The sequence below is a fragment of the Falco cherrug genome, chromosome 1, assembly GCF_023634085.1.
Source record: "Falco cherrug isolate bFalChe1 chromosome 1, bFalChe1.pri, whole genome shotgun sequence".
Taxonomy (NCBI): domain Eukaryota; kingdom Metazoa; phylum Chordata; class Aves; order Falconiformes; family Falconidae; genus Falco; species Falco cherrug.
The window spans coordinates 76,999,400-77,026,421 of NC_073697.1; the positions used below are offsets into that span (position 1 = coordinate 76,999,400).

At 42.1% G+C, this 27,022-nt stretch overlaps 2 protein-coding genes and 1 non-coding gene across 10 annotated transcripts in view; 2 read left to right on the forward strand and 1 right to left on the reverse strand.

Annotated features, from left to right (window-relative positions):
- The first annotated feature begins 1,362 nt into the window (after positions 1–1,362).
- Positions 1,363–5,662, forward strand: RPS3A (ribosomal protein S3A). Its single transcript, XM_055723395.1, has 6 exons — positions 1,363–1,520; positions 2,344–2,447; positions 3,633–3,820; positions 3,983–4,191; positions 4,782–4,891; positions 5,500–5,662. The coding sequence occupies exons 1-6, from the start codon at positions 1,459–1,461 to the stop codon at positions 5,619–5,621; spliced, it is 795 nt and encodes a 264-aa protein (XP_055579370.1). The 5' UTR covers positions 1,363–1,458; the 3' UTR covers positions 5,622–5,662.
- On the forward strand, positions 5,152–5,221 carry LOC114015248 (small nucleolar RNA SNORD73). Its single transcript, XR_003559059.1, has one exon. It is a non-coding gene; the product is annotated as a small nucleolar RNA SNORD73 (small nucleolar RNA).
- Positions 5,663–8,154: 2,492 nt separating the features above from the next.
- Positions 8,155–27,022, reverse strand: part of SH3D19 (SH3 domain containing 19) — an 86,360-nt gene continuing 67,492 nt past the window's right edge. For 4 of the 8 annotated variants that reach the window (XM_055722801.1, XM_055722739.1, XM_055723101.1 and 1 more), the window contains 12 exons: positions 26,810–26,922; positions 24,543–24,601; positions 22,027–22,303; positions 20,665–20,733; positions 19,300–19,372; positions 18,827–18,957; positions 16,473–16,531; positions 14,672–14,859; positions 14,364–14,416; positions 13,642–13,828; positions 12,753–12,853; positions 8,155–11,471 (listed from right to left, as the gene is read on the reverse strand). In XM_055722801.1, coding sequence (XP_055578776.1) covers positions 11,355–11,471; positions 12,753–12,853; positions 13,642–13,828; positions 14,364–14,416; positions 14,672–14,859; positions 16,473–16,531; positions 18,827–18,957; positions 19,300–19,372; positions 20,665–20,733; positions 22,027–22,303; positions 24,543–24,601; positions 26,810–26,922 — 1,427 coding nt within the window. In that variant the 3' untranslated portion in view covers positions 8,155–11,354. The remainder of the gene's footprint in view (positions 11,472–12,752; positions 12,854–13,641; positions 13,829–14,363; positions 14,417–14,671; positions 14,860–16,472; positions 16,532–18,826; positions 18,958–19,299; positions 19,373–20,664; positions 20,734–22,026; positions 22,304–24,542; positions 24,602–26,809; positions 26,923–27,022) is intronic. The other 4 variants (XM_055722979.1, XM_055722918.1, XM_055723041.1 and 1 more) reach the window with 3 other exon arrangements.

The following is a 27,022-nucleotide window of genomic DNA, read 5'->3' on the forward strand; positions in this document are numbered from 1 at the left end:
GGCCTCTGCAGACACAGGGGTTTGGTCTCTGCTCTCTTTCTATCTCAGCCCTTCAGCCCTTGGAGAATGACCACCATGCGTCTCTGCCCTGGTGACACAAACCACCTCACCCTGAGGTCTCCAGAGGAAAAACCCCCATCCAGATTTAACCTGTGAGCTGCAGGCTACTGGCTGCACAGAACCTGCAGGAGGCGGCACCTCCTTTTGGGCTGTTGCTCTGAGCAGAGCCAGAGCAGCAAACCCCATCCCGGTATGCTCTGCCCACTGGAGCCGCACATCTGCACAAGTCTGATAGGCAGTGCCATCCCTGGCTGCCTGCAGGACAGCTGCCCTCCTCGGGCATCTCCCATCCCCGGTGCCGTGCTCTGAGCACCTACGTGTTCAGCCAAGGTGCCGCAGAGCAGCACTCTGTGTGCCCTGGTGGCCAGGCACCTTGCTGGCTCCCTGGGGACCCAGGGGTGCACTGTAAGGCACATGGAGGAGGCTTGGGTGCCCCACGAAGAGCTCTGAGGGCCAGACGTGGGTGGGGTGGTGGGGTGGTGGGGCGAGGCTGAGGGGGTACAGGGCTCTTGTTGGATCTCAGTGGTCCTGAAAGATCTGACAGCGGGGCCATGCTCCCCAGTGCTGAGCAAGGAGGGGCAGTGCCAGGGCAGGGACATCGCCCTGGCACCTGCTGCCAGGCACTGTCCTCTCAGCGAGAGCACGTGACTTCTCCACACGACTGCCTGAGACTTTCAGTCTAAGTTGTAAGAGCGGCAAAAATCCAGACATCTGAGTTTCTTTGAATGGGATGGGCAAAGCCTCATTCAGCGTGATCTCAGGGCAGCTGGGCTTTTAAAATATTGTTTCTTCCTTGTGTGGTTTTGTAAGGAGACAAGAGAGGCCACAGACATTATTTCTCCCTCTCCCAGCCCCGCCGTTCCCCCCTCTTCCTCCACGAAGGCGGGATCTGTGCACAGTCCGGCAGCAGCCACTGCCTGGCACCCTCCCGGTCTGCCATGTTTGATGCCGTTCGCCCCGCAGAGGGCCCGACCCCGGCCCCAGCTCCCGCTTCCCCTCACGTCTGCCCCTCCCGCCTTTCGAACGCGCAGGGGCCGGCGCGGCCAGGGCGGCTGGTGTCGTGGGTGCGCTGCGTCCTGCAAACACACAGCCCTGAGCTTTTGCACTCTGTATTTTTCAGGAGATCTTCTCATTTCTTTCTTACCCCCTTAAATCTCGCCCTTCCGCGCAGCCGGTGGCGCACGACGGTAGAGACCAGATCGCGCGGCAGGGCGGGGGCGCCCCCCTCCTCCCCCCGCGCCGTTGGTTCCGTCCCGCCGTGGTACGTCCCAGGGGGCCGCCCGCCCCCTCCCCTCTCGCGAGAACGTCTCCACCGCCCGCGGCTCTCGCGCGAGCCCCGCTCTCGAATAATCTCGCGCGAGCAGCTCCTTCCGGCCTTTTCCTCGGCGGGGCGGGACCATGGCGGTCGGCAAGAACAAGCGTCTCACCAAGGGCGGCAAGAAGGGCGCCAAGAAGAAAGTGTAAGGGCGGCCGGGAGAGGAGGAGCCGGGGCCTGGGGGCGCCGGGCGGGACGCCGAGGCGGCAGGATGCCGTGGATGCGGGGCGGATGGCGGCGGCCGGGCGCGGGCCGCGGCTGTCATGGCGGCGGCCGGGCGGGGGGCGCGCTGCGTGGCGGCGGGAGGGGCGGCCCGCGGGGGGAGCCCCGGTGCGGCGGGGGATGGCGGCGGGGGGCGTCGCTGTGAGGGCGCGGGGCCCGGCCGCCCCGCAGCCCCGCCATGTGCCTGCTGTCCCGGCGCCGGGAAGGGCCGCGGGGCGGGGAGCGCTGGGCGGCCGGGCGGGGGGCAGGGGCCGGGGCGGCCAGGCCTGCGCCCGGCAGCGGTTCTGCGCGCTGGCGGGCCTGGCGCAGCTTGCTCGGTGCAGAAGCGGGGGGTCGCGGGTGGCGTTGGCGCAAGCGGCCTTGTGCCTGGTGCGTGTTAGCTGCAGAAGTCAATAAGTGAAATGAAGGGGTTTTCGTGGGGGGCTTGGGTGAAGCGCGCTGCCTGTACCGGTCCTGCGCGGTAGCAGAAATGTAGCGCTGTATGGTTTTCTGTTACCGTGGCTTTATGATGTTTGTGCAGTTGATTTCCGACATTCTGAACTAAATTTAAATGAATTTTTGCCTCACTGTAGTAAGTAATGCTAACTGTCTGTATTCGTATACTTGCCAACCTATTCACGTTAAAATGTTGACGTTTGCATTTCCATTTCGGAAGGCACAGGGGGAGAAAGGTCTTACTTCAGTCAGCCTGGTTTGATCTGAGAAAGTCCGTATAAAAATATCTTTTCTGCTTTATTTAAATCAAGGGTTGATCCTTTCTCCAAAAAGGACTGGTATGATGTCAAAGCACCAGCAATGTTTAATATCCGAAACATCGGGAAGACACTTGTCACCAGGACTCAAGGAACTAGTGAGTAGTGGGGTTTTGTGCAGCAGAGGGAGATGTATTTGTTCCACCTGCTAGCTCCAGTTGAGACTTGAGTAAAGAACTGCTGACAAATTGGTTTTGCTCATAATATTATGAACCTGGAAGTTTTTTGTTTTTTTTTAAAAAAACGTACTTCTAACTGATTTGCTTTGAGTTTTCTTAAGTTGACTGAGTTGCTTAAACGAATGACCTTAGTAGTTGTAGGGAAGTTAATACAGTGTGGTCCTTGTTTGTGCAAGAGTGCTAGACCATGGGTATGATACAGAAGGACATGGCTGCAGTTGCTGATGAACCGCTGTTGTAGTAGCGTGACGAGTTTGAGGAACTACGAAGTCATTCTGATTGTCACGGAGGGGGATGTGGAGGCAGTGTTACAGGAGACCTTGGTCATAATAGGACTGTAAATACCATAGTGTTAAAAGAGACTGAAACGTGAGGCTTTTAGGTAAATCAGTCTCTGTTGAGAGCTATAATTGCTAACTTAATGGGAGTGTATGTAGATGTTATCACTGAATAATAAAGTTTTTTTATATGATCTGGCACACCTTAGGAAAAGGAATTCTCTGTTAGGAATGCACAGGGATCCCGATACAGGTCGTAGTGTTTTTGGAAGGTTAGCTGTGTAGAATGGCTAAATAGTTGCCACTTAAAAGTTACAAAAATGATCGTTATTTTGATCTGTGTATATGTGAAACAAGTAAAATAAGGGTCACTGTAAACCAAGTATGTCAGCCAGTGTTAAAATGGTTAATTCCTACAGGTAGAGCTGTGAGATGACTGCTTAGTAATGTGTCCATTGCTGCTTTATCTGCTGAGCACGTGTGGCTTTTTATGTTTTAATTAGTTTTCATAATTTCCAAATACTTTGGAACCCCTTCCAGTTCTAAAAAAACCCTCAAATAATTAAACATACTGGAATCTGCAGTATACTGCTATTTCTGTTCAGCATCTGAGATAATTATCTTCCAAAGATTCCTTACATAGGTAACAATATGGTATTTTGTTCTGTCAGTTGATTTGACTTTGTCAATATACATATAGACGTGAGAACTGTGAAGCTAGTGGCATCACCTACTATTAGAAAACATCAAATGAAAATGAGTATCTGATTTGAATAATACTTTCCTAATTTTAATGAAAGGTGTTTTATCTTGTTTCATAATACAGAAATTGCCTCTGATGGACTGAAGGGTCGTGTATTTGAAGTGAGTCTGGCTGACCTGCAGAATGATGAGGTTGCCTTCCGTAAATTTAAACTGGTAACTGAGGATGTTCAGGGCAAAAATTGTCTGACCAACTTCCATGGAATGGACCTCACCCGGGATAAAATGTGCTCCATGGTCAAAAAATGGCAGGTGTGTAAAGGGCAAGGTCTGTGTTGTTGCTAGGGCTTTTAGGAAAGGAGGTATCCACTGACGTGTTGTTTGAAGTGGCATCAGCAGATATTAATGAGCATCAGGTGCAGTTTTGAGAAACCTGTCTGTCATGCTGATCATAAATGACCGTTTCTTTTGTAGACAATGATTGAAGCCCATGTAGATGTCAAAACTACCGATGGTTACCTACTGCGCCTCTTCTGTGTGGGTTTTACGAAGAAGCGTAATAACCAAATCCGCAAGACCTCGTATGCCCAGCATCAGCAGGTTCGACAGATTCGCAAGAAGATGATGGAAATCATGACCAGAGAGGTCCAAACCAATGACCTGAAAGAAGTTGTCAATAAGCTGTAAGCTTTGGTTCCTCCCCCACCCCCTGCCCGGTTCAGATAAGTTGGTTGTTGGTCACTTGTTACTGAGTACTTAGGGAATGCTGGTCCTTCACGTACTGTTTGGCAGAGACCAGGCAAGGTGCCTCTTGTGTTTAAAAGCTAAGGTGCCATTTTCTTCAAATGTTCTCTCTGACTTCCATCAACCGTCATGTTTACGTAAATGTAAAATCAGGATCTACATAGATTTTTGATTCGTGTTTTTACAGGCTAAAATTGTATTTCTGAATCGGTCGGGGCTGTGGATGTTCTGGGTTCTTCTGGCAGAAGGAAGTGTTCTAAAGTGTGGTGTTTGCTTCCAGAAGTTTGATGGCAGATTTGCTCTCAAAATGAGCACACTTGTACTATATCCCTTCTAACACTGCAAGGAAAATGTCTTAAAATCTAAACATACTTGAAGAAAGTGGTTAAGAGAACAAAGGCAGTATTGATGATTCAAACTTCTGTAGAGTATTATGTAGTTTTAAGAATTATTTTAAGCCTGTATTGCTCATGAAGAAGCAGGCACAATTTTTAACATTCTGGTACTGGTGTGTTCTCTGATTTCTCAGGATCCCAGACAGCATTGGCAAAGACATAGAGAAGGCATGTCAGTCCATCTACCCTCTTCATGATGTCTATGTCCGCAAGGTTAAGATGCTGAAGAAGCCCAAGTTTGAATGTAAGTCAATTACTGCAAACCTTTAATGTTCTTGGAGGAGGATGTGGGAAGCTGTTAGTTTAAAATGCATTTGTTTTTGCATAAAGATGTTAAAGCAGCATAATAAGCTTAAGTAGCTGTAGCAGTGAAAAGGACACTTGTCCTTCTAGTCCGACATCTGGCTTTCAGGCTTGACAGCCAAGCAGTGATCATTCAGTTGGGAGCTTTTTTTGAATTCTTGCCTGAAACTGCTGCTGACTGTTTAAAGGCTTTGGCTTGGGAATGAATGATGACAAAATGTTTCGGTCCCAGATGACATGGAATGATTCCATTTTCCCATTTTCTGACATTCCCATATAACGCAGTAGTAGGTTCTTGACTTTACCTCTTCTCAGAAAAATAAAAGTTTAATGTGTAATTTCATTATGTAGCGCTTCACTACTTGTTTTTGTCTGGCTGCCAGTTAACTACAGCAGCATCTCCTTGTGTGAGCTTTCTGGAATGGACTTGATCATACCTACTTTAAACTGTTCTGGTGGTTTAATTTGTATGTGATAAACAATTCAGCAATTAAAGAAATTGTTTAAATAGGTGCACCTCACGCTGTTCATAATGCTTCTTCTTTTTAGTGGGCAAGCTGATGGAACTACATGGTGAAGGTGGTGGTGCTGGAAAACCTTCTGGCGATGAGGCAGGCACTAAAGTAGAGCGAGCCGATGGATATGAGCCACCCGTGCAAGAGTCTGTCTGAAACTAAAAATTGATGGAAAATAAAAGTCCTAATATACAGAACTAATGTTTGGTTGCCTATATTGCTATTGGTACTGGATATATGGATGGGTTTTAATAAGGTAAACCTCTTCCCTTTGGTTTGGGGGGAAAAAAAAAACCAACACTTGTTTGAGATACTTTTTTTCATGATTAGTGTTAGGATGTGGGTGGAAGATGGTGGGTTGTCCTTTTTGAAAGGTGGAAAGTGCAATGTACCGAGGAGTCTGTGGTTTTTTTCCCAGTAATTTTGGTCCTCATGAAAACTTGTGGGTTTGTGCAGAGGTTGTTGTATTGGTGAAAGAGGAGCATTGTACAGGGTGAATGGGGCGCCACACAGGGAACCTGTTCCAGAATTCTTTATATAGGGAAGTCTCAGGGGGTTTATCCAGACCTACGTACATGCAAATTGCATATGTGTATGTCTAAGCTTCGTGGTGGTAACTCAGTGTGACTCTCATGGGATAGGTTTAGTCGCTGATGGTCAAAAGATGCGGAGACCTTTAAGTTGTAGTGATGATTATGGAAGCAGGGTTGGTTTTGAGCAGTGTAGAAAGGCAGAATATGCTCAAGAGCAGGGTTGTATGTGGGGTTTTTTAACCCCTATCAGAACTGGGGAGTAACCATAATCATAGTTGAAAAACCTTTGGAATGTCAGGGGAAAAAATGCTACCATAAAAAGGCCATGTTCAATGCCCTGAAAATAAAGCACACTTAAGTGATTTTCTGAGTAAATTTTAAGAGTGCTTTTTTTGTTATCTGATAGCGGGTTTGCTTCTTGTTCAGCTTATGCTGGCCTAATAATTGAAGAGTGTGTTTTTCTGGCTAAAACAAGTAGTATTTTGCACTATTAGCATGTTTTGTTTACAATTGGGAAACAGACTTAAACTTAGCGGTATTAAATTGTTGAAAAGTCTGTGATTTAACCTGAGAACAGAGTAGTACTGGCCTGTTTGGGGAGGTGGCTGAGATAGCAGAAGCTCTTGCAGTAAGCTGGGAAATGGCCGAGGACAAGAAATGGAGGAACATACAGAAATGTTACTGTTGTGACAAAGATACTAGGGGAGAGGCAGAGGGACGCTACCTGTGACACTGCTCTTTGGCGTCAGGGATTTTCACCTTTTCCTGGTTGGTAATTCTGGTTTGGAGCAAATACTATGCAAAATGAAAAGAATGTTTTCTAGTTTATTTAGAAGGCTGTAGGTGATACTGTTTCATGCTGTGATTCCAAGTGACTGTTTTAATCTGGGGGATGATATTTAGAACAGCCCATGATTTACTAACTGGGTAACTGTCTTTGTTGGGTTGTAAATACTAGGCCTACTTGTTCTGCTTTTTCTGGTTTGTATAGTGGAAGCATAGTGAGTGCTCAACTTGCCTGATACCAAAACAGGAGAAAGGAATAGCGCTGGTTTTAATCTGCTTTGCTCTTGTCACCTGTGTGTTGAGGTGGGTGTCACTCCCCTCTGCGTCCCAGGCAGTCAGGTTCTTGAAGCCATAAATTGCAAAAAACGCCCCTCCACATCTCGGACATCTCTCAACAAAAATGAGGACTCTTTACTGGAGTTAGACAAACAAACCACGATTTAGGGTAAGTGTGGTGAGGCTGGAAGTCCTTGAACCTACTAAGTTCTAATGCAGGTGTGTGTGTATATACATACATATATATTTGTCCATATATTCCAGCCCTGCATCAGAATAAAAGCTGTCGGAGCTTTCCAGTAACGGATTTGTTGCCTGTATTTTCTCTGCTTGGTGACTGTTCGACAGGGCTCTCTGCAGGTTTTTGCATTTCATATTACTATACTTCTAAATACTTTGAGAAAAATCTGCAAATAAAATAAGGGACTGCAACTGGCCTGTATTCTCTGTACGTAGACTAGGAGAGTTAAAAATCCTAAGGTGGTTCTGAAAACTAGTGTTTTTCTCCTGTTAATTTTTCCTTCAGCTGTACGTTTGAGGAGTCTTACGTTGCAGAAAGCCTAGTACGACATGCAAGCTTTAGAAAGTGGTTTCAGATGGGGGGGAAAGCAAGCAGGAAGGAAGATTTTCTGCATCCCCTATACAAATACCGTGTGAAAAATCACAGTGTATGAATTGCAGCAGTCAGCAGAGCGCACTAAGTACATGTAGAATTTTTCATTGGCTCAGGGTCAGCCCATGCCTTTGTCACAAGTAATCTTGCCAAAGCAAGAGTAGAGCATCCCTGTCTTGTGTGATGTGCCACAATGGCAGCTGCTTGCTGCAGGTAGCAAATAGAGATTCTGCAGGGGGCAAGTGTGAAATGTACCTGAGGCCAAAGGCTTGAATAAACCGTTAAAGCCATCGGGATTCTCCGAGGGGTTTGGACTACTTGTCAGGTGGTGCAGTATCATTGTACTGTTGTTTGGGGTCTGGGGTCTGGTGGTTTTGTGGGTTGTTTTTGGCCTCGGGTTAAATACATAAGCAGAATGAGATCTATCATGTCAAATGGAAAGCTCAGCTATCCACAGTGTAAGACAATTAAAATGCCATCATGACTTAATTATAAAAATTTTATTGGTTAAATACATTCTTAATTTACAGAGGTACCATAACAAACTTACTGGACTTAACAAATATTTATTTATGACACTGTTACTTGTACACAGAACAAAGATGTTTTCCTGAAGATACTTCCAGAGGGTGGGTCAAACAGAAAATGTTGTGGTAAATGAGGCTTTTATTATCACACTAATGTATGGAGGTTTAGCTGAATTTCAAAAATTACAGCTGAAATTTGCTACTATATTGCAGTTAGGATTTGTGCTCCACCTCATTCTTGGTTTTTTTTTGCAGATTATGTACTGTACACCTTAGGAATTTCATGTTCTGATCTGTATGCCGTTTCATGGTGATCCTAGGCCATCAAGTCTTACGAAAATCCCTTCCTGTAAAAGCCAAGCCATCCAATTTTGTTTTCAGTTCTAGTAACTATGCTGTTGTAGCTGCCTGCAGCAACGCGAGCAGCCCTTGGATGGCACTCCCTGCGCTGAACATCAGGCTTTGCCGCTCTTCCTGCCCTGCGTCGTGGGGAGGAGGTGATTAAAATAAAGCAGAGTGGTCTTACCTGCTGATAGGCACTGACTTTAAACATTCAGTGGAAGTTACAAAAACAACTGGTCACAGTTATAAAAACAGGGAAGAGGAAACTGAAAAAAAATATCAAAAAATTCAGTTCTGCTTTTGAGAGTTGTATCAAAATCTTAGAAAACTGCCAGACAAACAGGAAGTAAACGTCATACACCACCACAATGATGCGGTACGTCTTCGGGGGACCCGGGTACCGGGTTTGTTGCTGTAGGCTCTGCTGGGTTCTGCTGCTCTCACTGGAGGTTCAGGGATTGTGTTGGCACAGGTCATGGTGGAAGAAGGGGGATCCACTCAGAGTTCACGGCTGAAAAGTAGAGTGGGCTTGCAAGTCTGGAAAGCTATCTGTTTACTTGGATTTCTCTAGGAGGAGATGGCTGTTTTATTGGAATAAACAACAAAAACCTTTGGAATCTGCGGGCAGGAGAACTTGGAGAGTGGGAAGACTTGTCCTCAGAGTGGACTTATGTTAAAAGTTTGATTCCACAGGAGTTCCGGATAGACTTGTTGGGGAAGGTAAAACTGAATAACAGCTGTATAAATTGTTTCCATTTTCCTAGAATAGCCCATAATAATTGTTTTTCTAATGTTAATCCCCGTAAAGAAAGTTAAAGTGAAATTCTTTGCTCATTAAACCTTTGTGTGATCTTCATACCCTAGTTGTCTGAATGATATTGGGGCATGAAGGTTCCGGAGCTGAGGGCTGACACCTGCGCCTGGTATTTGCGAGTGCTGTGGTGTGACTGACTGCAGAGCAGGGTGGTGCCGAGGTGCCGGTGGCTCTGCTGTGGGCTCGTGTCAGCGGAGTTCCAGTCCGCTACTGAGACTGGAGGCCCGTTCCCTGCTGTGGGAGCATCTTTCAGTTCAATTTTGGCTGTGAGCTTGTTCATGCTGGCTGTGGTGGTAACCAAAGTGCAGTGCAGGGGGAGGGGAGGGCTCTGGGCTCCCCCCAGCACGCATTGGCACCAATTTAGATGCACTCTGATCTTTTGTAGCAGTAGGTGTTTGTTGCTGTATTCCTTAAACCTCCTATCAATAAAGCTGCAGGCAGGCACATGACTAAGGCAAAACGTCTCGAGGTCAGTCATTCTCGTTTCCAGCCTCCATCTGCTGCTCAACTGTGAGCGCTTCTGCAGCCTGAACTTGCAGACGCACAAAGAAAAAGTTTCTAAGGGTGTCCCGGTGCCTGGTGATCCGCATGTCTCTGAAGTAACGACCCGTAACAACAGCTTACTGGTTCCTTTTTGTTAGACAGTGATGAAATACTGTCAGCAATCAAAGCCAGCTGCAGCATAATTTCTTTCTATTCCAGTCCGATGAAGTTAGGAGTTAATCAAGATGCATTTAACTATTTTGTCAGAAGCCAGGTGTTGCAGAAAGGAGTTTACTGCCAGAAGTTCCTTTTATGTCACGCTACCTCAATCACGTCTTAGTTTGCTGTTCAAGTCATACTGCTGCTTTTTACTAAATGCCTTCATTAGAGCTGCTCGAAGTACCTTCTTGCCAGGCGTGTTTTCCTTAAGGCCTCGACAGACCAGTTGTAATGATGCTCAGTAGAGCTGGTATGTGGTAACAAACTGGAAACTAAGCCCGTGTCTGCTGAAAGCTTAAAACCGCGGCTGTGTAATATCCTTCATGTTAAGGATAGGAATAGCATTACTGAAGTATATCTCGGTGCTTGAGTGACAAATGAAACGCAGAACGAGCGAAGACTGGCTTTCCGCTTAGCTGAAGGGCACGGAGGGGCAAATGGTTGGAATAGTGCAGCTACTGCACGGAGGGGATCGGAGAAAACAGTAAATGCTGTCACAGCTAACTTCAGCTGGGAAAGAGGGGTACAATGGTGCTTGAAGGACAGTGGGCAGCAGAAAAATCTAAACCTGTATCTGAAAAGGATTTTAGGGGAAGGGAGAAAGGTCTAAGATGATTCTTACTAATTTGAACATTATTCATTATGAGGCAAAATACTTAAGTTTTACTTTTGTGATTGTCCTGTATAAGCAGCTTGGGCTAAGAAAAGAATACTACACAAGGATTTGTTTCTGAGTTTTCCCTCTTACCAGTATTAGATTTGATATTTTTCTACTATGAAATATATTATCTTTCTTATCATCTAAGTCATAAAACAAGTGGATTCTACTGCTAATGTGGAAGTAATGAGCAGTAATGAGACCTGAATATCAAACTTGATCTACATACTGAGTGCTGTAATTATATCTTAAAAACATTTTTTTAAAATCTGGATTTTAAAGTTTTTAAAGAAGCCCAAAGAACCTTACTTTATGCAGACTTTGTGCATGATAAATGTAATACCAGATAGTAAACATACTAGAATGCTATTTAAGTTAAAATGGTGTTGCACCACAGTATTTCCCTAGTTGAAAACCACTGAAAATCCTGCTTGTATTTGCTCTCAGAGCATTCATGAAGCATGACTACATACACTGTCACAAAAGACTAAAATTTTCTTATTTGACTTCAAGATACTAATATGACTGTCTAGAAAAAGTAGTGCAAAACATTGATAGTCAAAACACGATGTCTTTGCTGTGCCTTTAGGATAGAAAACATTCTCTCCCACATGCAGGGAGTACAAAGAGGCAACACTTCACTGTGTTTTTAAAATCTGAACAAAGTTCTTGGGAAATATCCCAGACTTTCCTTGTATCTCTCCACTCATCCAGTCCTCGTCTACAGATTCCAGCTCTGTTATTGTATCACCTGCCTGTAAGAGAAGAAGCAATGTGAGCCAGTACAGCTTACAGTGCGGAGTGTTAACGCAGGCGTAGCTGATGTTATTCAGAAGCAGTATCAATCAAAAAAGAGAAGAAGTAGGATGTGGCCAGTCTCTTCTGTTGGTTACATCTCTGAGATGGTTTGCCAAAGCCAGCTGAAGCTTCTCTTGGGGTAAATACTTGTCTATGCTGAAAAATTACAGCCTTCCAGAAGGAAAAGATAGGACTGCTGGGTACTTCTGCATCACTTCAGCTCTCCAGGTCGGGTGGGTAAGTTAGAGGGCTGGCTCACGGGCCCCTGCCTTGCTTGGTACTTTGGTATGTTTCCCAGCTCTGTTATGAAGGTTTCTTTTCTTAAAACACTTCAGAGTGGGGGTTTTGTTTCCTTCAATTCAGTCCTAATATTTTCTAGCACTTGGAAACTTGCCTTTTTCCTCTGGAAACTTGCCTTTCCCAAAAAGGAAAGCGCTCAGTGTAGCTGCTGAAAATAAAATTGCAGCTCCTTGTTCCTGTTCCCACTGTGCCATGCCACACCCTCATCTAAAATACCATCCTGGCCCCTGCCTTCTTTCCAGTACCTCCACTACCATTTTCTGTTTTAAAGAATCACCTATATCCTTTAGCATTAGCAGCTTGCAATGCTTGAAACTTAAACACAATTTTGGGCCTCCCAAATTTGGGTCTGCTGTTTCTCAGCTTTTGAGGACAGAGTTACCTAAATCATGACTGAATCTACAGGGCACGCTGTTTCTTGTTCATGGTTCTTAATATTATCTAGGCATCCAGCAAGTATTTAATTTCTCCCCTTGTTCCCATGGCAACTGTGTGCTGTGTTGCCAAACTTTCAGATTTTGCTGTACTAGGTGTCCCTTTGAGGCACTGCTGCTGTAGCACCGGCACTCTTACTGCTATTCTCCCTGTTGCTGTCTGTCTTGTTAAAAGAGGGGCTCCCTTGACGATACCAACCGATTGAGAGCTGAATGCACTGCAAAATGAGGTTGGTTTGTCTTCGATCAGAGAAGTCGGGAATTCTGCAACTCCTGACCTCTTTTTCAATGTCTTCAATGAAGATTTTGCCAATGCAAAAAAGAAGTAAGGGAAAGAAATTTTTTTAGAGAGACCATTTATCAATTGTGTTAATATCTATGCCTAGTCTATGCCCTTCATTCTTTCTTGTTCCAAGCCTATTTTCACAGTGGATAAATCTTATTTTTTAGCATTGTTTAGGACCATAAGACCTTTTGGAAAATTGGGCTAAGAGAGGTACTTACTTTGAAGGAAAGCTCATCTTCATTTTCTCCATGAAAATCATAAAGAGCTTTGGCTTTTCCTTTCTTCCCTCCTACGGACTGTGACAGCTCTACCCTGGCTGCTAAATGAGGACAAGACAAATTACTTGGATTGGAATGAAAGAAATTTCTCTTTCTGGAGAAGCTTCCTGTCATTCTCATGTTTTCCCCCCCCGCTACTGTGCTACAGCACGTCTAGATGTTATTACTACTGCTGCTTAGCAAATTCCCTGTCTTACTGGAATAAAAATCTCGACACAAGTTCATTTTATAGTACTAACACATTCTCATGGTTCTGCTTCTAGGAGGACTAAATTTAAAGTTCGCTCACTTAAATGTTTGCTTTACTTGCAAAAACTGTGGGAAAAAATTCTGATTTTGTCTCTTCTGTCAAGGTTTGACTGCATTGATTTGGGGACCAAACAGGAACTTGAGGAGAGCAAGTGTTGTTGATTCCTTGCTTCAAGGGGATTACAGTAGTTCTGTGCCAAGAAAGAGCAGTTGTAGTTATTTACAGATCTAACAGCTCTTTTTGGCAGTGCTGCAGTGTTTCTCTTCAGCTGAGGGAAAACTGGGCTTCCCCCTACCTTTTGCACCCCTGAATTCCTGCTATAGGCAACTCGATGGTCCTGTTTTGCCTGTGCCCAGATGACACTTTAGACCATCCCAGTATGCCTATCACCTCCCAGATTACTCGCTGACTAGAGCATTATAGTGCTATTATTAGAGAGGGTCGCTCAACAGTTAGTTAAGCTTTAGGATACTAAGGACTGTGGTGGTGTGTAGCTTGTTAACGCAGTGGAATAGTTGGTTTCTCCCAGAAATCTGTCATGACAGAATAATGAATTGACATCTAGTAGGAGCACCGTACCTGAGCAGGTCTGAACAAAAACTGCTGGGAAAATTCCTTCCTTTTCGTTCAGTCTTCCTCTATACCACTCTGAATCTACTTGCTCCAGTATTTGGATGTAGTCCCCCTTTTTGAAGGATAAATCATCTTTGGTTTCTGCTGTAAAATCATGAAGCGCTTCACACCACTCTGTTGAGAGTCTGTTGTTCTAGTCAAGCGAACAGAAGAAACGCATTAATTTTAGAAGCGTTAATGGAGCCTGTAAGCTGTGGATAGTGATGAACGCAGCTGTACAGACCACAGGTGTCCTGACTCTCTCTCATTCCACAGTATCACTACAGATGTAGGCTAGAATGGCATTTCAGCAATTACCACAGAATTTCATCCAGGCTCAGATGTGTTCCTTTTTATCATTGGTAGCAGGGTACAGGATTAATAAATTCAAAATTAGACCACTGCAGCAATACTTAAAATAGGGCTAATGAGAATTTGCTTAAGCACAAAGGATAAAAATGCACTTATGCTAACTTGCCAGAAGCTATGAATACAATCAGTTTAGACCAACTGTCAGAATTCAAGATGTGACCTTGCAGCATTGTGCACTGTGGGAGTTGTGTTGCGTTCAGGTTTGAAGTTGTGGTTTAAAGATTTAAAGTTAATCTGACATTATAATATGTAAATGTCTGTGTAAATCTGTGAAACCACTATGTAAATTCTGGCCCTCACCTATACAACTTCATTACCTGAGGAAGGGAAGAAGAAACCTCCACCTTGTTCTTCAGTGCTGCTCCTGTACCTGCATAAGTAAAGCAGAATTTAGAATAGCAGCGATGACTATTCATAATGTTACTAATTATAAAGACTTTAGATATTCAAAGCGATTGTAAGAATAGCTTCTTAAGAAGTCCTACTATTCCTTTTTTAAAAAAAAAATAATCTGTCTTCTCTTCCTTTCTACCTCCTTCCCGCTTTTATTGTCCTTTTGGACTTTTCTCCTACACGCATGCAGTACAAAACCATGTTCTTGAAGATCTTTGCAACATATTCATACCTGTTCCAGGCAGATCTTCAATTACTTCCACAAAGTTCAAGGGGAAAATTCCAGACGAGCCTCTGAGCTCTCCTTTGGCCCATTCTTCATTTACATACCCTTTAAGTATAATAGTTTCACCTTCTGAAAAACTGAGCTCATCTTTCTGATCTCCAATATATTCAAATCGTGCTACACATCTTGGGCCTCTGCACAAATAAAAAAGAAACTTACTTAGCTTATTTATTATTATTGCCTGCTTACTAATAAGACGGCATTGTGCAAAAAATGGATTGCTATCTTTAAAATGATGAAAGAATGCACTGAAGATAGAATGCGCGGAAAGCTGGAGACTAGCCCTGGTTCCCATCCCTGCTACAGGATTTTGTGTAAGACCCTACCACAAAAAAAAAACCCAAAAAACAAAAAGGTATCACTTTGTCTCTAGGCTACCTCTCCCTTTTTATATTTTTGCCTATATCCAAGTAAGTGTCCTGATGCACTTTTTTTGAGAGGTCGATGTTTTTTTGAGCTAGCATCCAATTTAGATGTAATCAAACATGGGTGGGGGGGTGGGTGTTTGCTCCAAATCCCAAATACGTGGAGGCTTCACACAGGGAAGCTAGTTGTTATCTACTTTGACAAGCTTTATTCTGTATAAACCTATCCCAGGCACAGGGAAGTAACTTTTCCATTGAAGAAATAAACAACAATGCATCTGATAATTTGGTATAATACTGAAGAAACTATATAAAATGTAATTAATATTTTCCCTCACTTAGAGGTAATAATTTAATAAATTAATAAAATGAACAGAAGAAATTACCCTAAGAAAATTCTTGATTTATCAGAAATACCATGCTGGAAAAAAGTGATAATAGGTTTTAATTCTTTCTATAGTATCATAGCATGCAACCAATTTAAGAAGCTTGAGTCCCACTCCCATCTTTGCAAAAGCTTCAGGACACAGCTAGCACTTTGTTTCTTTCTTAATTGTAGAAGCAGCTTCTAAAAACAAAGTTTCATTTAATATAAGCCAAATGCCATCTGAAGAGCAAACTGAATGCTGGCTTTGAAACTAGTAGTTCCTGCCTCTATCTGAATTTGCTTTAATTGCTGCAATGAATGATTACAAAATCCAATAACTCATCATTAGGTAAACATAGCCTGAAAAGCTGTTCCTTGCCCACAAATCTTAGTACAAGTTCTTTGCAAATCAGAAATGAAAGTGCTTGAAGTACATCTGGTAATTTTATCTGGGAAACTTTAGGTTCACCTGTATAGTTACACAATTTAAAGTTAGATTTCTCTACTTCAAGTATAGCAATATTCTGTCCCATTTTATCTTGTTCTTTCAGATGACTAGGAGCCCTACCATGTTACATCTTACGAGGATACTGGAAGAAAATAACCAGGCCAGGAGCAGAGAGGAGTGTGATGCTGCTGAGGTTAATCAGATTGGTTCACAGTTTCTGTAACCGATTTTAATGAAAAATGATGGAAAATGCTCTTCTAATACAGCTTGTAAAAGGAAGGAAAGTGAGTGAAGGGGACTATATCTATTATAAACATTTATTATAAAGTGATCTACTAATTTTTTTAAGCCATGAAGCAAGTTTTTAGGCATTTTTTACCTGAACATGAGTCTTACTAAAATGTCAAAAACTTTCAGTTTTGAGAGCTTAATTTTTAAAATGTGTTTTGGTGAAGAAACTGTTAACTGTATTAACCTCAGTGCGGATAACACCTGCCTCAAAGTTATCTTGCTTTTTATTTCCTAGTAAATCAACACGAGAAAGAAAATAAGATTTATCTGACTTACTTAATACATCGTGATGAACAGGGTATTTTTTTCCTGTTGCCTTCTTCTGGAACATCAATCTAATAAGACAACAAAGTAAGTAAAATCTTCCATTTCAAGGATGTGGCAACATAACTACAATAAACTTGGAACTAGTTAAAATAATCTATTTTTCAGCTAAGCGTAAGCTCCAGTTATGAACTCCATGTGACGCTCTACAGTCACTGGCGTGATATGATATATGACTGTATTAATGTAGATTTGGGGTTTGTATGCCTGATTTCTCATTTTTCAATCTCATGCAAGCAACAAGCACTCTTAAATGTTTTCTGTTACGAAGCAGGTTTACTGTTTCTACTTGTGGCATGATTGATTGACAGAATATAGGACTGGATGCTACTGCATGTGTTGCATTTAGCTCCCAACTTTCATTTGGTAATTGCTCTCTATTATTTACTAGCGCAATATATCACAATAGACAAAATTATTGTTTACACTTATCTTTTCTGGGCTTTGGCAGCCAGCTGCCCTCCAAACAAAAATACATCTCACAAATCTCACTTGAACTGGAGAAATAGAATTTAGAAAATCAATACATGGATATACCAGACAGCATTGAAGTCCTTTATCATAAGAGGACTTCAGTTGTGGTTTTGTTGTGACATGAAGGATGATCTGTGAGATGTATAAGACTGCAAGCCTAGAGACCCCAGTGAGAAGCTTTGAGTGCTTGCTATCACGTGAGCCAGTTCCCCTAAAATCAACAAGAATGTTTCATTAGCTTATGTGAAGGACTGGAGGAAATCATGCTGCCTTTTAGGACAAATAACCTTTGCAGTGCTCTTGAAGTACCACAGATACCAGCTCCTCTAACAAAGGTTCTGTGGGAAGCAATAGCCATGTATCATCGTTAGGTCTCCTACCCAGCTCAATATTGCAAAACACACTATAGTGTATTATGTAGAGACCTTGTATCAAGATCAGATCTCACATGAATGGACAGGAGAATTCACTCAGTAAATTAGCCTCATGTACTACACACTTTTTGCTTTTTTTTTTCAATTTTGCTGAAACAAAAGATTTTTGCACTCAAAGGGTAACCACCTTTTACAACTAGAACAGAAATATGGAATACGTCTTCCCTAGCTTTTATGAAGTTGTATCTGTCTGTATCAATGCTGACTTTGATTCCAAGTACTCATTCCACTGCTTTCACACAAAATCTTTTCACTATTAGCCATCAGTAGTGACAAAGGCTTTTAAATTAAATTGTTGGTCTGTGCAATTTAGCTAACAATTCTTTCTCATGAAAGTGAATCGAGCGTGGTTCCATTATTACTAACCCCGAGTTTAGTTTTTATTCTTCAGCTCTTCTAAAATCTTTCTTGAGTAGCACCATTACAAACCAGACAGACACCCTACACTCTCTGATGGTTACCAAAGGCTTGGTATTGTCCATGTACCAGCAGTTACCAGCAGTGCTCCTCTCTACCAGCTGTCCTGACAACAGACACTTACTGTCTTTAATGCCCAGCCATACACCTTCGCTATGCGGGTGTGGACAGCCCAACGGCTTTTCCCACTGTCACAAAATAGTTCAATGTCAGACTCAGGCTTGCAGTAGATTTGACCCAGCTTTTGACCCAGTGAACCCTACTGTGTCTCTTTTAAAGATGAGGCACTCACTCAATTGCTACTGGACTCCAAAACAGCACCTGTCTCTTGCCTGCCATCACTGTCAAGCGTCACATTCAGTAACAGGATTGCTTTAAGCTGCTCATTTGCAAAAACACCATCTCCTTGCACTGTGCCAGCACAACCATTTGTGCAGCCACTTAGTTAGCCACTTAGGTGAATTGATCCAGCTGGAAAAAAAATATTCTGGGAAGAAAAAAAAACATGTTTCGTTGGGTGCAGCTGCTGCCCTGACCTAGTTCACCACAAGGCTATAAAAGTGGTGATTCCAGTCCAGTTCAAGGGGTAAGAAAATGAGAGAAGCTGGGGGGTTGAGGGGAGGCACAAAAAGCAACCATCTTACTGAGTGTTGATTCTTACGTGTGGCTCTGAAAAATAACCTGCTCTGCAGGCCCTGAGAAACAACCCAGGTTAACAAAGAGAATCTGGTAAGGGCCATGATTTTCTCACTTGGCCTCAAATTAACAGCAAAATAATCCCCATAACACAAGTCGGTTGTGCCAAATCAAGCATCTTTCTAATACCACACAAACAAGTAGATAGGTCTTCTGCACTGCCAGAGGGAAAAGAGATTATCCAGCTACAGAATGGAGTTAAGACACACAGGATCCATAGTTAAATTGAACCAGAAAACAAATGCAATAGGATCTTATGTAGCAATGCATACAAGGCCTACATACAACTACTTTAACAAAGCTGGCAGGAAATATCCCTGTGCGACTCCCACATTTTCCTCTGTACCACTCAGTATCGATTTTCTCCAGCAGACAAACGGTGTCTCCAGAATGAAGGTTCAAGTCATCAGCATGCTCTGTAAGACAGCATCATTTTATTTGTCACACTCACCAATTTTCTCAAAGTAAAACCTTCATATAAACCCCACAGACAATCAGAATGAGTTTTTGGAGTAATTGTGTAATGTTTGTTTCGTAATTGGGTAATGCAATTATTATGGGTAACTTTACTTGATAAACCAGTTAGCTTTAACTAAAAGGCTAGCCCAACTATAGCTAAACCCATGGATTTGAACAACTCTACACGCAGACCTTGCAGGCTGAGCTTCCTCATAATTTTTAAGTTCTAGTCCCTACAAAAGTTCCCATTTGAAAGTCTTGGAGTAAAACAAGCTTCCAGAATATTCACATTTACTTACCTGCAGGAAAATCATGCAGGACGACAGCATGAGGTACGCTTGGGTTGGAAACTTTTGGAGGGTGGTTTGAATCCTGACAACAAATAAATCCAAATGGTTTCTAAATCACAGAAGATACTAACAGAGATTCCCTGTTATGTACTCTGAAAGTGATTTTCTGACCTTGGACACACTGTTCTGGTATCAGAGAATCACCTTTGGAGGCAATAATTAGCATGGGTCACACATCTATGGGTCTGCATTCTGTACACCTTTTGCCAATGTAAACTGGAATGCATTTCACCAAAATTACTTCTGAGCCAGTAAAAGGAAGGGAAGGCACGTAACTTTTCCCAGTATAGAGAAAGCCTCAGCTATCTCTGTGGGTCAGAAATCTGGAGCAATGATAGCAACTCTCATTGCAAGGGTTGTGGCCAAGTTTTGCGCTGCTGCTTGGTCCTGTGTGCTGCCAGTTCCTCTTCCTCGCTCGGAGAGAACCCTCCAGCCCAACCCTCCCCAGCACACTCAGCCTGGGCAGCACATCTGCTGACTGCCCAGCATTTTAGAGGGGCCAGCAAGCCATAGACCTTTGCTTACAGAAGGTAACGCAGAGAAGAAATGACAAATTTGTTGTGAGATCTTTATATAGGGAAATTACACTCAAAATGTGAAAAATGCTGAGCCTTCTTCTCTATCCCATCCACTAGGAAGTTTTAGACTGTACCAATGATAATCACTGTGCGTGAATTACATTCAAAGTCATTAATTGTGTACAAAAACCCCAACACGGACAAAGATAAGGCCAGAATAATATGAATTACAACAGATAACAGCAGATTGCATAGAAATCTATTTCAGCCATGCAGGTTTCTGATAATAATCAAAAAGGCTGCTAACAGCTATAACTTATACTACCTATTTAATATGAATACAGTCATGCCCTAAAACCAGGCTAGGTATTGTAGAAGCCCAGAGAGGAAAATACTTTGATATCCATATGTCAAAGCCAATTCACTGATACATCATGTACAACCACTTCATGAAACTACTCGCTTATCTTTTGCCCACTTTTCAGATACTCAGCCAAGGGAGTGATTATTTTCCTATGAGACAGAGGAACTTTACCAGTTTCTTTCCCTTCTGGCACTCCCAAGTAATTACTGTTGCTGTGCTCTGTAAGCAGAATGTCCCTGTGCTATAAAGCAAATAACCATTATTGGGTTTTGTTTTCATGGTTGTTTTGTTTTTATTAAAGAAACACAAGGATGTAATAAACTACTATTACATTTCTTAGTGTAACCTTTAAAGCCTAAAGCGCTTGATACTGTAATGCAATGGCAGTCTCGCTCATTAAATATTTATCAGCAGAAAAAAAAAATGCCTTACCTTACAGGACAGTTCTCCAGTGTTTCTGGGAAGACAATCTTCCTTGGCAACTCCATGAGGCACAGGTTGCTTGAATAGAAACAAAGGTAAATGGAAAAAATTGTTTAATTTCTAAGCACCGGAAATTCCTACTGCAAGTGAAAATGGTCAGATGATGGAAATAATCAAACCACCTACTACAGGTAACTAATTTAGGAGTCCGGGGGAAGAGGACGAGCTCCTTTGGAAGGCATTCAGAACGGACTGCTGGTGATACGAAGGCCACTTTGAGAAACCCAGGTGTTACCACCTGCTTTAAAAGTTTCTTAGCTACCTAGCTGTTACCATACCACGTGGTACATGATGTTCAGCGGCACACTGACACAGAAATGTGTTCATTTGCCATGGAGGACGCTGGAAAAACAACTTGGGGGGAAAAAATTCATTGACAGTAACACTTGAGGGCAGGGAATTACTAGTGACCTGCTACTGAAGAAAATCTCATCTACAACAATGTCACATGTTTCTTGTGTAAATATGTGTGGCTACACTGGAGAGGAAGCAACAGGCTTCCCTTATCTCAAAGCTCTTCCTACTGTTAACTTAGATACACCCTTCGCTCTCTTACTTGCTCCTCTGCTCCACCAAGGATATAAATGCAAGAGTGAAGATCAACAATATGGCAACAGAAAACTTCCACTTCATACTGATGAATGTTGACGTTGTGTGGGTGCTTTTTTTTTTGACACCAACACTGATTAAAGCAGTCACCAGCTCTGATGACTGACCAATTTCTCTCCTCTTTATCCATAATGTTGAGCCACTTACATTTAATAGTCCCTAATAACACATGTAAATACCAAAAAGAAACATTTTTATAATGAAAAGGGATGGTATCAATAGAATGAAAATGTAAGATAAGTGATGTTACGTTCCTCACTCTTTGTAGGCTTGATGAAGCAAGGACAACTACTTTTTAAGTTCTAATGCTCCCCCAGTTTCCTTGAGCATTTTGACATATACAGGGAAAACCAGTATACAAACACAATTATTTAGCATCGTTTTACGTGCTGTAATAGAATTCAGAACTGGTGACTGTAAAAAGAACCCCTCAAACCCAAAAGCTATACGTTAAAGATATAAATATAAAAATCACATATATACACAACCCCCCCACACACATATATCTATACTTTGCATGTATATATTGCCTTCTCCAGTATTACCTCACAGTACTTATTACTATTTACCTATTAGTATTTTCTAAGGAAGATTATGCTGATAGATACACTTTGAAAGCCACACCACAGTAACCCACCTTACTACCTTTTTCACTACTGTTCTCACCAGCACTGTTCTATAAACAAGTCTCAGATACAGTACCTCTGTTCTCACCATGTACTTATTGTAGAGAGGATGACCTGGTTTAGGCCTAGGAGGTAATGCTGGATCTGGATTTTTAAAGACTGAACTTTTTGCTCTCTTGGGTCCCAATCTGAACTTGCTGGGTTTTTTATCAGGAGCGATGTCAGAAGCAGATCGTGACAGAACATCCTTCTGGGAGGTGGTCTTGGCTGCAGAGAGTTTTGGTGGAGGTGGCCTTCCAGGAACACTTTTAGGTGGGGGAGGTCGAGCAGGTATAATTTTTCCATCCACAGGCCTAAAAATTGGGCAAAACATCAGTGAAATATGCATATTAATAAGCCTGCCACCTCATCCTCCACCACAGCCCTAGCTATAGAGTATGCAATAAGGAAACGTGGCTCGTGATGACCTGGGCTGTACAGTCTGTAGTATCTGAAGCTTTCTGGGAATACATGAACTCTTCAGATAGTGGGACTGGACGATCAAGTCCTTAAGACAGGTCCTTTGCCCACATATTTCCAAGTCTGCTCACCACTTCTACTTAGCAGCAGCCTGACAGCTTTCTTGGGAGCCCACTAGATAAGCAGGATTTCTTTCAGCAATCCACCGTTAGAAAGAGCTTTGTCTGAAGCTGCCTCAGGATGGAGTTCTACTGGAGCGCTTCAGTGAAAGCCCTGAGAAGCTCTGCTGATCTAGCTGGTCTTCAGCAATCAGCCTAGCTCATACCCTGGGATGTCACTTACCTGAAGTGACTTTTGGGCCTCTGCTGAAATTCATGACATATGACACCACTTTGCACAATGGCATCAATAGCAGAATTTACCATTTTTATGCAACAGATGTCTACTGCAGAAAGGAACACTGGTGAAAATTCTCCAGTTTTCTGGCAATGCTGGAGGTACCACACTCTCATTATTGTACCAGTAGTTTCGAAAACAAAATCAGACACTAGTAAGTGACAGTGGTAATTAAAAAAAAAATTAAAAATCTAAAAATCCCCCCTATTAAGCATTGATTTAAAAAAAACCTGCCTATACGGTATACACAAGCCATGATTTTTAGAATTGAAGAGAGTAGCCAAATCAATAATTTGCTAATTAAAAATCATCTCTGTTACAAATAAGCATGTACATAAAACTTTGACTTCCTGTTATTAAGAAACTTGACACTACCACTATTCAAAAAATACAGTATTGTTTGATTGTTATTGGGGAAATCTTTGGCCAGTTACCCCAAGTTTCTGCTACAATTGCCTCTCTTTTTTTCCACATAGTGTAATTCAGCGTAATTATTTGCTTGCATAAAGAGTCTGTAAAAATCATCAAACACATCAAACATGCATTAGTACAGCTCCAGACTGTCCTTCTGACATACTTTGTGAGTGTCATCCACCACTTGAGAAGATACTGGTGCTCTACTAATGCTCCTGATAGGAGCTCTCTACTACTATCTGAGTATGGATTATTTTTTAAATTCCAAACAAATTTTCTGCTTCTGTTCAACTTCCACCTCTCCCCTTTCTTGGTCTCATCCTAAACTAAGCATTTTTAATACGGGGAAGGGGAAATTCCAAGTTAGACTGCATTAAACCTGGAAATAAACCAATGCATACATTTGTAAGGCAACTCAACTAAACAAGAAAACCCTAACAAGCAATTCAGAGAATTATTACTGCTTAATTTAAAAAAACCCAAATAAATAAAATCTATTTGAACAGAAGAGTGAAAGGACAAAACATTTACTGCAGTTCCAGAGATCCTCAGGAGAATCAGGAACGCTGTTATGCTAAACAGCAGAAAGTAACAAGCCTGTAAGGGGCAATAATGAGGTGTTCCCTTGTGGGTACAACTACCACATTCTTTCCTGTTAATGAATACTCATTACTGCTGATAGACTAAGTTTAATAACTGAAAGATTCTCTTGTCCTGACACAACAGAGCAAACTCTTGTGTTGAGATAGCCACAGTGAGCTAGCTAACCAATGTCTTATCTCCCTCCAGTTTGCCTCTGCCATTTAGCGGACCTGAATTTAAGGCTGGTCCAGCTACTTTTTCCTCTGCAGACCTTCTTTCCTGCTGGTTCAAGAGAATAAAAAACCCCAAGGTTAGTTGATTCCACACCTTTACAAGTGTTTTAGGTCTGAAATGAATGGTATAAACTAGCCAGTGCTTCTGGAAAGGTGCTGGCCCAGCATCTGCCACCTCCATTCCTTCACCACTCAAACCCAGCCACAAGTGCAAGTGCCGCAAGTGAAAAGGTTAAAGATGCAGAAGGGAGTGACTGTCAGCAGCCACTGTACGTTAGCTGAAGAGCCAAACAGTTGTCCTCCTATAATCTCCCTGCTCATACCAATAATGTACAAACAAGTATTAATTAGGTAGCAACTTAGTCCTGCCTATTTATTAGTGAGCATACCATCTACCCAAACCTACTGAATTAGGACTAGGGAGTTCATAGTGTCTACATTGAAACTAACTAGGCAAACTAACTCAGAAACACCACTTTTAAGTGAGTCACTAAAGAATTGCACTTACCTTGGGGGTAGTACAGGTTCTAGCTGAGCCACTCCACCCTGTTCTGAATGATCCAACTCCTACAAAGATTCAAAAGAAAGAAGGCATTTCTTTAAGCCTAAGAAACAAAAATGATCTTGTTTAAATGATGCATTTCTTATATGAAATTATATCCTACAGACAGGAAAAACAAGGTTTTCTGGAGGTCTGGAAATAAAGTTGTAAGTATTATGGTGTGTTCTAGCATTTTAAAGTCTTGTTGGACACAGAAGGAGATGTAAATAACCTGGTTGACTACCTGAATCACAGCTTAAATTGTGCATTAGGCATGACTCAGCCCTCTTTTCCTACTATATAGGAGTCAGAGCTTAAGAGCCAAATTCAGGAGCGTCATACAAATGTACAATTTCACTGCCCGTAGGATTCCAGCTGCTGCAGTTACGTTACCAATTTTCATTTAACTTTGACAGATGAAACACTCTGAACAGGCTTAAAGCAGAAAATATGACATTGACGCAACTCACACAGGACAACGTCTCTTGCAAATAACGTTAGCTCTCATTAAAGAAGGCATCTAAGTATGTTTCCTAGAGATCTAACAGATAAACCCTGGTGAATCTTGCTTTGGCAGATAAAGGCTTCACTCCTCCCAGATGCCTGTCCTGGTCCTGCCAGAGTACTATACTGTAGCAGAGTCAGCAGAGGGGAACATGTGCCACATCTGAAGGGCTTGGACCACAGTAACGGATTAAGAAGCCACCATCCTTTCTGCCTCCTGCTGTTCATTTTCACCCCAGTGCCAGGGAGTACTGCCAGCTCCACCGAACAAGCACAGCTGCCCGGGGACCAGCACGGTAAATCAGAGTGCTGAATCTAGGTTCAGCAGTATCCTTTTTGAATCAGTAATTTTAAATAGGTCTGAACAGGCTTGTTTACTTAACTAGGAATACTTGTGCCTAAAACTGGTAAACAATTTCTGTGATTTTGCCCACCTAGAAAATACCTAGATGCATTTTGTGACAAAATTTTGACCCTTGATTAAGTCCCCATATGAATGTTCCTGATTAAATGATCCTGATTAGAAAGAAAACAAGTAACCACTTTCAGATGGATGTTACCCTCATACCAAAATTTTTGCTCTTCTGTGTGAAAAGGAAGATAATCTGTGCCAACTGCTGCTTACGGTCAACAATTTTTACTGTTGCTGGTTAATCACTTTCACTGACAAACAATACTAGTTTCAGAAGCACAGTTGTTCTTATCTTTCCAAAGCTAAGATTTAAATGTTTCAGTGGATTTGATGCAGTCTTTTTCTTAAAAAAAATCCTCTGAAGCTTACATGTCTGTCACAATAACCTGGATGACATTGTAGAAGTTTTGAGGTCGCATTGTATAAAATGTTATTTAATGTCTTCTATCAGAAATTAGTTTTTCAGCATTATCTGGAAAAGATGGGACCTCTATGAATAGCCTCTTCAATCATGGCATTTAAAAACCTCTTTATCCTGTTACTAGAGGTAGCCACAAAGACATTTGTTGGCAGCTGTCCATCTAGTGAGGGCTTTTGATCTGATCTTTTTACTGCCTGTGGTTTCTCTGCCATTCTTGTCATCACAGCACTCAGTATTTGGAAATTCTACTGTCATTTTCTGGTTTACTTTAATTGCCTTTTGTAAATCTGTCTCAAAGGGCATATAGAATACACAGCTACGAAGTCTACCATTACTATGTGCTCAGGAGTGAGGAGCAGAGCCTTACTTTCCAAAATAGATGGTTCTACTCAGGCTCTGATAGGACCAGTAGAAAATAACTAGAAGCAAAAAGCTGAAGAAAGCAAGCTTCATTCATCCACAGGAAAGTTTTCCCTACCTGGAAATTAGCATAGACACTGAGAGGTACTGTGTATATGAAGGTAAAAAAAAAAACCAAAAAACATTTATAAAGGACTTTGACAATATTTAACTATGTAAATCTCATGGGATTTGAACCATTTTGCAGTGCTTTTGAAACTAAATTGTAGAATATCCTGATTCCAGCTGCTAAATACAGAAAATTGAAGATAGATGTGATCAAAGTATACTAAAATCAACAAAGTGCTTTTGAGAAACGAAGCAGTCTAAATTACCTAATTAAATTAGAGAACACAATTAAAAGAAAAAAGCCTTATATTTTTGAGTAGTTCGTTTCATCCTTTGGTCCTTCAAATAACTTTACAAATTCTTGAGAGTCAGAAGAGATCTGTTAACCAAAGCAGACAAAGTTGTAATAGGAAAACAGTTCTAACTTACCACTTTTTTTACTAGGTCAGCACTGTCGGGTTTTCCCACTGTGATATTCAAGGTGTTCCCAATAGGCTTTTCAGCAGGAAGCGGTGGAGGGCTATGTGGGATGTCATTTAAAGCTGTAAAAAAGGAAAAAGTTCCTGAATTAAAGTCTAATTAATAGCTTTTTTACATGGACCAACAATAGGTAAGGGAATCCACCTTGGTTTGGGGCATTTT

Bases quoted from the DNA above. Each gene is read 5' to 3' on its own strand.
- RPS3A (XM_055723395.1), top strand. From the start codon at position 1,459: ATGGCGGTCGGCAAGAACAAGCGTCTCACCAAGGGCGGCAAGAAGGGC. The intron at 3,821-3,982 runs GTGTGTAAAGGG...TTTCTTTTGTAG, and splicing joins CCATGGTCAAAAAATGGCAG to ACAATGATTGAAGCCCATGT. The intron at 4,192-4,781 runs GTAAGCTTTGGT...CTGATTTCTCAG, and splicing joins AAAGAAGTTGTCAATAAGCT to GATCCCAGACAGCATTGGCA.